Raw genomic sequence first — 11053 nt, 5'->3', positions numbered from 1 at the left:
CAAGCAGAATGTCAAGTGGGAAAATAAATATTCCATATGGTCCATTCGTACATGGAAATCAGATATCGCATCCATTGCAATTTTCTAATAGTGGGACCTTCTGGGGGCAGCTAAAAACGCGTGGGAACAAAATGAGCATTTAGAAAAGAAAATAGAATATTTAACATTCGCATTGTACGCTTGTGTGTTTATTTACCCCAAAATTTGTGTAACTTTAGTTTGATACGCTTTGTAGGCTACACTAGCTTTTAATAGGTAAGTTTAAAACTATCTTTGGCATGTATTGATTTGGTAACCCCCCAAGGACATATATATTAATACATGAACCCCAAAACGGTTGTGGTGTGAAAGATAAAATATACCAATACAACGTGTTTTTAGTTTATTACACCCCAAAATATGTTATATTGATAAAATTTACATCAGGATTTAAATTGATTGGATGCCCGATGAAAATAAGATATCTGCTGATTTTTGTCTTGTTTATCAAAACACCTTCTAAAGCCAAGAAAGACAGTAGCTTTCTATAACAAATTACTACAAATGTAAAGTACTTTCTCAAACGTTTATTTTGAACGAAACGCCCTTTGTCGTGAAGGGCATTGTCAATACATTTTCTGTGTTCATGAAATCGGTTTCCGTCCAGATGCGAAAACTCTCCACTATCTATTTTTCCCCAGACATTAATTTATATTGGTTAATCATCGTTATTTGCACGATAGATCCTGTATCACGCGTTTTCATACTCTTAACAACTGTGCTTTCTAATGCAGAAAGGACGGCTGCATTTGTTTTAATAAGGTGAAAACTAATTGGCTGCCGTTTTTTTTTTCATTCGTGCGTGATACAATCAACTAATGGAGAACTTATGAACGACGATTTATCATAACTTAATCACAAATACAATAGATAAATGACCTACCAATGTAAAGCTTAGAATCTCCTCTTTCATCTGATATTACTTATTGTTCCTCATTCACGCATGAGTGAGCAAAAACAATATTGAAGAAAGGATACCAAAAACTCATTTGGCGGGGGGTATCTGAATTTCAAAAAGAAAATCACATGCCTAAAAAGTTCAATATCTGCTCTTTTCTTTGATACCTTAATCACAAAAAATGGTCAAGAAGTAAAAAAGTTATGTTCCCTCGAAACAATGCTTGTATTTCCATAATTTCATTAAATATACGTGTTTTTACCGGTTTCCCACATATTAAGCTATCGCATGGTTAACAAAAGACTTAATGCATGGCTGATCGTCAACAAAACGGAGTGTCGAGTGAGTTTGAACGCTAGCCTGTAAAACCTCTTCATTTTATGATATTATTGAAATTCAAGCCTTATTTCAAATAACCAGAACTTTCTTATTTCTCGACCATTTTCTGTAATTGAGGTATCAAATTAAAGAGCAGATATTGAACTTTTTAATTTTTTTTTTTTTTTTTAAACCCAGATACAGCACGCCAAATGACTTTTTGGTATCCCCTCTTCAAATTGTTTCTGCTCACTCATGCTTGAATGAGAAATAATCTAAGTAATTTCAGATGAAAGTGGAGATTCTAAGCTTTACAATGGTACGTCAATTGTCTATTGTATTTGTGATTATGTTATGATAAATCATCTATAAATCTCGGTTTCGTTTTTTGTGGGACGCACTGTATATATAATATATATAATTTTGTGAAATAAATGGATGAAGAAAACAATGGTAGGCGTAGCTTAAATCAAGGTTCCCCAGGCCAGAGCTATCTGCCCTTTGGAAAAATTGGTGATGCCGAAAAAATGTCTCTGCCGAGATTCGAACCTGGGCCCCCAGCTTTGAAATAAAAACGCCTTGCAAAAGGACACAAGCGCTACGGTGGGATTTGAACCCCGGATCATATGGCTCAAAATCCAGAGATTTAGCCACAACACCTTTACGAAACTAAACGCTAATATAATATTGCCGGTATTGAATTTGCGGTGCGATGAAACAGAATGAATCGGTCAAGCGTTCTAGTCATATTAGGGGTCATTCGGGGTACGCTGGAATAACATCACTCTGCAGTATTATCAGTATCTCGAACGGCTCTGATATAAATGCAACATCATGAACATGGTCCATTTAATATTCAATTTTAAGATGAAATCCATACTTCAGTATAATTCAAGTATTTAGCCTGTCATTCCTCCGGGATAGGTGTAGGGGTGCAGTATCTTTACACACACGCATGTATCATTCGACCCCATCCATCCTTAACGCACGAACACACACGCACTCACATGTCTTGGGCTTCAAAACAAACCTTAAACGCATTATTTTGGTGGTCAAAGTCATACAATATTTCTGTATTAATTCTTAAGTATTCTATAATTGAAAAATAAAGGATTTGTGTGGGAATGATACTAAACTTGATTGCATGAGCATCCTAATTGCAGTTTCCCCAGTATTCCATAATTCATATGTCATGTATGTGATGCAACAAGTGTGAAATGTATTTTTTTAGCGAGGAGAGTACGACTACGTGGAAGGTGATAAGAGTCACTTTGCCTGGTGGGATGCGTGTGGACTAGATTATTCCTTTGAAACATAGGCGTAAATATATCAGGCAATTCATCTTTTGAAAGCTGAAACATGAATATAAATCAGACATTCTAAGTATTCTATTATTGAAAAAAATAAAGGATTTGTGAGGGAATGATACCCAACTTGATTGATCATCCTAATTGCTCGTTTTTGCATTGTGAATATTTTGTCGAATAAAGTTTTATTGCAGTTTCCCCACCCGGCAAAGTGACTCTTATCACCTTCCACGTACTCGTACTCTCCTCGCAAAGAGAACAATAGCTTTTGAAGGATCCAGGTTTTGGAACAGTCTTCCCAATGAAGTGGTACATAGTACCTCTCTGAATATTTTCAAACGTAAATTGAAATTGACGTTGATTAATTATTATAATTTTCCTGTATAGGTTATATACATGATGGTAGCTCGAGCTAAAGCCGGGGTAATAATAGCAGCGCTTTGTATCCTCTGGCAAAAAGCGCTTTATAAATCCAACTATTATTATTATTATTATATTGTTAATGCGCGAGTAATAGTTGAAAATAGTGGCAAACACGTTTTTTTTTTGTCTCTCTATTTTTTTAATGTACACTCTAAATGCCAACAGTTGTAATACATTGGCATATCTTTATGTATTAGTTTAATTTTATCGTCCTCTCCTACAAATTAAGACTTCAATTTGTTTGGATCCTGCAGACCTGACAAGCTTTGTTTTTTTTATGCAGGTTCCCTCATATTTCACCATATTTTTTAATTGTCTTTGATTTCAAATTGCTGTATAGATGAATGCTGCCATGTCTTATTTTTATACGACGTTATTTCTTCGGATGTTATATTGTTTTTGTATTGTGTTCATAATTATATGAAATATGTCAAATAATGTCAATATCAATATCAAATGACATCAAGAAAATGCAAAAAAATCTTTAGTTTATACAAAAGAACATGTCACCTAAATTCACATTGCTTTTCAACATTGACTGATGTGCAATTTTTTTCTCTCCTCGCCACCCCCTCTCTTTCTTGTAACCTTTTCCCGACATTTCATATATAAACCTATACATATAATGCTACAACTCTTGATTTGTTTTTACTCTCTCCACTTGTCGCAGTAATCTGTTTGTGAGTTCTGTTATCATTTACTTCATTATGCTTTTAGGTGTATCATTTTTGCATCGATTTAACGTTAGTTAGCCTTTCGTGCTAAAAACATCTATTTGTGGTCAGAACTGAGCTATTTCTCATTATTTAATTTTGCCACCCCGAAAAATAATGATAATGAATGATTATAATAAGTAAAAGACAAAGTAAGTAGAAGGCAAAAAAAAGATATGCAAAAACTAATATAAATGAATGAAAAAATAGGCCTAAATATAATTCAGAAAAAGATATGACTTGTATTTTTATATCTAATATAAAACCGATGTATTCTGCCCTACAATTACAACCAATTCTTTTTGATTAATTTTCTACTTCTTAAATTCTTTTTTTTTTATTTCTAAATACATGTACCTATTTGCACAACTTTTTTTTTTAAGTTTAAGATTGCATGAATCAAACTTTTCAGATCTTACTGAACGGTCTTGAAGGTTTTTGTAGCATAGCCCCCTCTCTCGGCTAGGGCAAGGAATTGCCTTTGAAAATCTAAATCATTACAGTTTTTCGACCCATATCAATTCGGTAAACATTTTATTTAAATTTTGATTTGATTCCTAAGCACATTTACCCCGGCCGGTGAAGCCTTAACATTTAAATTTGTAAATAAAAAATAAAAATGGAAGCGTAGATGTACTTTAGACTGATGCTCCTTTTGCACGGGCACTCAGAATGATGGGATTACAAAATATCTCAAAAGTATGGTTGCCAGGACAACATCCACCTGATGATATTATCGCTGTTTTGATCTTCCTTACTTTAATAACTGATCGAATTATATTACTTTAACGCCCATTCCACCTGGATTCGACTATTGTTCGTTTACCGTGTCAATTAACAACTAATAGATGTCCATATTGGATGTCTATAGGGATCTAATTTAGAAGATTATTGGACGTAAAGTTGACAACATCGTTAAAGCTATTCCGATGAACATGTTAAAATTCACAGTGTACTCCAATTAGGAAAGCTAAGCATGTACAATTGACAAACATGAAGAATCATTTCGGAATTTTGATACATTTCCTTTGTTAATAATGAACCAGCTTAAATGTTCCAGGGTCGTATAGCCAGGAATTCTTGTGGGGGGGGGGGTTTGAATTAGAAAAAAGTTAAAATTTTCCCGATACACATTTCAGTTGGATTTATTGTGGACGGGGGCGGGGTCATTTGATGGAAACCCTGGAACTTTTCCATCCACCAAACTATTGAACGATTTTTTTTTATGTTGGGGAGCGACAGGGTCAACTCAGGAACCCCCCGTCTAAGTTCAGGCAAAACAATAATAAATGAGAATCAAAATTCATCAATATTAGTGATCGTATCAAGCAGTTCCCTGTGTATCGACATATTTTTAACGTTTGATTTTTTTACTGGGTGGTGTTGTAATATATAATTCCGTGAACTATCATTTACCATTAAAACCAGTGGAAGAAGATACAAAGTTCTGTGTCGGTCTACCCCCCCCCCCCCACCGTGACATGTTTCGGTCCATTTTATCACAGACAAAATGATCAGCAATTAAAGTTAAACGTGTAGCAGAGGAATAAGATGGTTTAAAGCATGTAAACCCTGATAATTTCAAAGAAGGCATTTTACGTTTAATTTTTGTAGAATATACTTTATGGACGAGGTAGACACAAAAATATATCTCAATGATTGATTTGTAAATATTCCTCCCATGTAGCCGAGTAATCCGTGGTTTGTTGGAATCTACTAGTATTCGAATTACACAACTTTGTGATTTCGCACGAATGAAGGGCTCTACAGTGCAAGCTTTATACTGTAAACTATTAAAACTTGAGTAGTATAGGCAAGATGACAGGCTTGAGCATAGAAGGCTGGGTTGAGTTGAGGTAACACGTTTGTTACGCAAGTTTCGTCACACATTTTGATCAGCTATATCATATTCATTGCACTGTACATACACACCCACACACCCATCCATATCACTCACACTTACTGAACGCACACTTGACTACGGAGCGACATAAACTTCTAATGATGGCTCAAACCAAGACGGTGCTGCTCGATCTTGCGCTTGCTCTCCTCCTATTATCACTGATTAACGTCCAAATCGTTAACGCTGACTTTTCCGACATCGACCAACCTCCCAATGACAACGTGGACGAGTTCGATAGTCGTGGAGCTGGTCCAGCCTTTGGGACGGGACTCAGCAAGGGTTTCCGAAACTGGATGCTCCGGTGGTTGGAAGGAGGTGATATTGCAGAGCTCGCGGGGATCGCGACACTTCCTCGGAGACTTCTGGTCGGCATAGAGAAGATCTTGAACTTCTTCGAAGAACATACTGATGAACTTCTCGTCGATGCCTTATTAGGCATAAAGATCTCAAATGGTAACGTAAAACAAGATAATTTTCCGTTTTTTATCATCTCCAATTTAACACTGGCGTTATAGGTTATATAAAATGTAACTGGTGTATCTTGACGTTACATTATTTCTGCACACAATGATAAAATGTTTAAGGATATGATGATATAATGGTTTGTCGCTTCCAAACCTATAATCTATCAACACTCATTTTTAATAATGGAAAGAGAGAGGGAAATATTTCATCTTTTGTTTAGTCGTGTGACATTTTGGATCATCAGCTAACCAAATATTATACTGACGTTGGATGAATTGGAAGGAAGCAAAATTGAAACAGGTGGGGACATTCAAAGAAACCTTCCATTAGAGCCTGAATTAACATTTTGCGAGATATAGTTTAATGTAAATTACATTCAAGTAAATTTTTTGTCATGAAAACAAATTATGGTATTTTTTTTAATATACCGATCAGTGGTGTGTAGTGTGTCATGACAAATGGGGCACGAAAACTCGCTCTTTTGCTAGGAGAATATTTGGTATTTCGCTAACTATATAACATGTATAAGGAGAGTGTTCCTCTCCCGCTCTTTGACCTTCCATTGAATTTTCAGAGAAAAATAATCTTAATTATCATGTTAAGATTTCACTTTTTGATTGACGAAGAAGCTTGATTGAAAATGGGGGATGTGTAACAGTATTACAAACAAGATTAGGTATTTCATTAGGTCTCAATGATGACTATATTCAATATTTATAATGATTATTTTTCTTCTCTACCTTTTAGTTTAAGTTCAACTTTACTTTTTCCTTTCCATCTTATACATCAAATACATATACAAATCAAATATAACTACAAACTGACTACCAATTATAGAAATAAAATACATGAGAAGCTAATACAGGGCACTAGGAACGATTTCTTAACAGGGGGTGCTGGCTTAAATGTGAAAAAAAAATTCGCTAAAAAATCAACTTGATTTTGGTTCATTCAAGAAACTTGACGAACCAAGAAAAAAAGAAACAAAAAAGGTTTTCACTACAAAATGTAGGTAATTTGGGTTAATTCTTACTATTTAGCAATGTAGCATAGCTACCAGATTTCCAGGGGATGCTGCCCATAGTGAATAACACCTCGCAGCACCCCCATGTATATCTTGGGGATGCTTCGACACCCCCGCTTCACAGGGCCATGACCTAATGTTTATTGGGTGACATCTATACTATGATCATGTTGATAATCAGTATCCTAGGTTCAATTTGGAAATCTAGATTCAAAGAAAATACATTGAAAAAAATTGTTATTTTTATCCCCTAGGGGTGATTCGGCGTGCAAAAAAAGAGTTTAAGGAGTATCAGGTACATGAGTTTTGTTAGACTAATATTTACGAGATCGAGTGCAATCCGACCAATAATTGGAAAATTTAAGGGGGTCATATGGCGGATCGGGCAAAACTTATAAAAAGTGGAGAGGGAGTAAATATTTTTGACATTCTTATTACGAAAATTAAATTTTGTGAAAGATTTTGACACGATATTCAGAAATTAATATCATAATTCACCCTTGTCTTTTTCATTTTCTGTTTTTCCCTTGGTCATGACAAATTTGGGAGAGTAGGCGCCCCAAGCCCCCCCCCCCCTCAAAGAAAAAATCTATACGACACTGGCATCGAGAGTATATAGGTCGTAATGATGCCGTAGTCATGGAGTCACAGAGACGTAACTCGGTGCATTACCGGACTCGGATATTTATTTGTAAATGACAATGGCTTCATACTTTCGTATGAAACCCTTCTCTTAAAATTCTTCGCTCTCCAGGAAGTTCTTCGATGGGTAATAATTAGATCAATTTCACTTGGAGAGAGGTTCAGAAAGTTAGACCAATGAAAAAAAATGGAGGGCAGATAGGTGGAATGATACCAAATGGAGAAATCAAAATAAAGGGAGAGGGGGTGAAAGGGAGAAATAGAGAAGGGAAGAGGAGAGGGGGCGCAAGGGAGTAAGAGAGATTGGGTAGGGAGTGGCGCGGAGGGAATAACAAGAGAGTGGTGTCCCTGACGAAATATATAAATTGACCATTGGTTTGTACACAGACGGTCTTCAGACAATTCATAACAAAAAGGTAAGATTTAAAAGTATGGGGATATAGCGATTGGTTATACAGAGTGATCGGTGGATTAAAAGATCAAGATGACCTAGTTGTTTCATCTTGAACTGATCAGCCTCAATCGGAGAAGGATTAATTACCATCTGCTCGGAAGAAAACACGGTATAACTTTACAGGGCATTGGAGATCACCTCAGTCACGATGGGGATATTGCAAAAAGTATTTAAAAAGTATAGATTCCAGTATATTAAATGTACACGAAACGACGTCAATGTAGTAATGATGAAGCATATAACTGATTCACTCTTTCTCGGCGGATACTTCCTTGCATCACTCACCGTTTAGTCATGCAGTTAAGAAAGTGGAATGAATATGGATACAGACTCAAGGGCCAGATAATTTCACTTATCTAATCGTCACTGTGGAATAACAAGGACGATATTACCATTATATGAGATCTAGGAATACTGATGAAAAAGGGGATTGAAAAAAAAGAAAGAAAACGTTTCTCCTGGGAGAAATAAGATAGGTGATCAGACATGGATCATCATGTTTGGAAAGTACATTGAATCCATTTCGATTAGTCATGAATATCATCCGAATGGGTTCGTTAAAATATGATATACAACTACATAAGGCAAAAAGTTTTCAATCAGACTCATTCATATCATAGACCTATAGGTCCATGTTCATCTGAAGTAGAAACGATTTCGAATTCATGTATATTTTTTTCCTTTCAGATTTCATATTGTATAAAGACATTAATCCAGTCTCATTGTTTTTAGAGTGTACATGTACATATTCAGGCTTAATAGTGTTGGACAAGGGGGTAGACGCGGACGGTGGATATGGCATGGCAAGACGTGAACAAGACCCCGAGCTCATGAATGGTTCTTTTTTCCTTGTTTTGAATAATCAAATCCATCTTAGCGCTGCTGATATTTGGCGATACATTAGTCTACGATCGTCACACTCGACCCAGGTGAGGTAAATGAGTACCTGCCGATCAATCAAGCTTCCATCAATTATTTCACAATACCTCACTTGACCTATTCAGAAAGCACAAGGGACATATTATTAAAAAAAACTTGAGTTATGGCTAAACAGCATTTTAAAATCTTCTGCATAAATTGGAGTGCAAATCAAGTAATTGGAATTACTGGTATCTTTATTATTACTGTTATTATCAAATTCCCTTTTACTTATTGCATATATTTCAGGTACAACGAGAATGAAAAGATCTATTGTGACGACTTTTCAATGACTATCCTCGAATGATCAATTCTAAACATTTGAATTATCTGGGCTAAACAATTTACAAATAAATCATTTAATTACTGTAACCTATTGGCAATCATTAATCAATCGATTTTCTTCTTATTAAAATTATCAGGCTTATTTGTATCCCAATGGTCGATAGTATTGACTGTTCACAATTTTATATTTTGTGTTACTACTTGCGAAGTAAACTGAATTCACAATTTCCAAAAGTGAGTTATTACCCGTACCATTCCATCTCTATGCTACACGTATGGATTGCATATTTCTTGTTATAAACCGTAATTTGTGCCGTTACCATAGATACAAAGGTGAAATGTGTAACCATAGTCTGATGTATTGACAATTGTATAACTTTCAAATTTGCTTTCTGGAAATAAGAGAAATTGCATGCAACAAAAGACAACCAGAATTATTTCAAATGTGAGCGCGACTCCTTTCTCCCATCGGCAAACAAAGGCAAGATAACTAAATTGTTGGGAAAAGCGGCTACAATTTTTTTGCAACATATCGTTACACGAGATTGATAGAAAATGTAAGGCATCTTGAGAAAAGTAACTTATCCCTGAAATCGATCATTCTCACAAGGGCTGTACCATTTATTAGGTGGGTAAATTTTGGGATGAACGTTGCAACACTGAATTGCGTTTAAAAGTAGTGTGATGGTCTTTTCCTTTTTTTTTTTTTTTCGTATCGTAATTACGCTGGAGCTGTATATATATATATATATATATATATATATATATATATATATATATATACATACCAAATATATATATATATATATATATACCAAATATATATATTTGGTATATATATACCAAATGAATATATATATATACATTTGGGATATATATATACCAAATGAGTTTTTGGTATCCTTTCTTCAAATTGTTTTTGCTCACTCATGCGTGAATGAGGAATAATCTAAGTAATTTCAGATGAGATGGGAGATTCTAAGCTTTACAAGGGCAGGTCATTTGTCTATTGTATTTGTGATTAAGTTATGATAAATAATCGCTAAATCTCGGTTTCGTTTTTTGTGAGACGCACTGTATATATATATATATATATATATTTCCATAAATACGTGTTTTCACCGGTTTCCCGCAGAAGCTATCGCATGGTTAATCAAAGACTTAATGCATGGCTGATCGTCAACAAAACGGAGTGTCGAGTGAGTCTGAACGCTAGCCTGTAAAACCTCTTCATTTAATGAAATTATTTAAATTCAAGCGTTATTTCAAGCCTTATTGTTTTTGCTTACTCATGCGTAAATGAGGAATAATCTAAGTAATTTCAGATGAAAGAGGAGACTTGGAAGATTTACAATGGTAGGTAATTTGTCTTTTGTATTTGTGATTAAGTTATGATAAATCTCGGTTTCGTTTTTTTGTGGGACGCACTGTATATATAATTATGATTATACGAGATCGTTGTCGGTTATCTATAGGAATTGTCTTATTTGTTTAGCAAGCTTGGGGATTTCTTCATCAGGCCATATAATTAAATCTGGCGTAGGGCACTTTTCAAGGATACAAGGATCTCTATGGCTCTATAAACGTATGCATAGATATGACGATTAAGGAATTCCATTTGTTGGTTCTGATACAGAAGAAACAAGAAGAAGAAGAATTAATAT

General features: G+C 35.0%; 1 protein-coding gene across 1 annotated transcript in view; it reads left to right on the top strand.

The window, feature by feature from the left end:
- The first annotated feature begins 5638 nt into the window (after positions 1–5638).
- LOC129269343 (UPF0764 protein C16orf89 homolog) overlaps positions 5639–11053 on the top strand; it is a 29248-nt gene continuing 23833 nt past the window's right edge. The window contains exon 1 of the mRNA XM_054906836.2: positions 5639–6054. Coding sequence (XP_054762811.2) covers positions 5700–6054 — 355 coding nt within the window. The 5' untranslated portion in view covers positions 5639–5699. The remainder of the gene's footprint in view (positions 6055–11053) is intronic.

Source organism: Lytechinus pictus, chromosome 10 (genome assembly GCF_037042905.1).
Source record: "Lytechinus pictus isolate F3 Inbred chromosome 10, Lp3.0, whole genome shotgun sequence".
Taxonomy (NCBI): Eukaryota; Metazoa; Echinodermata; class Echinoidea; order Temnopleuroida; family Toxopneustidae; genus Lytechinus; species Lytechinus pictus.
This window is presented reverse-complemented; position numbering and strand designations above follow the sequence as displayed.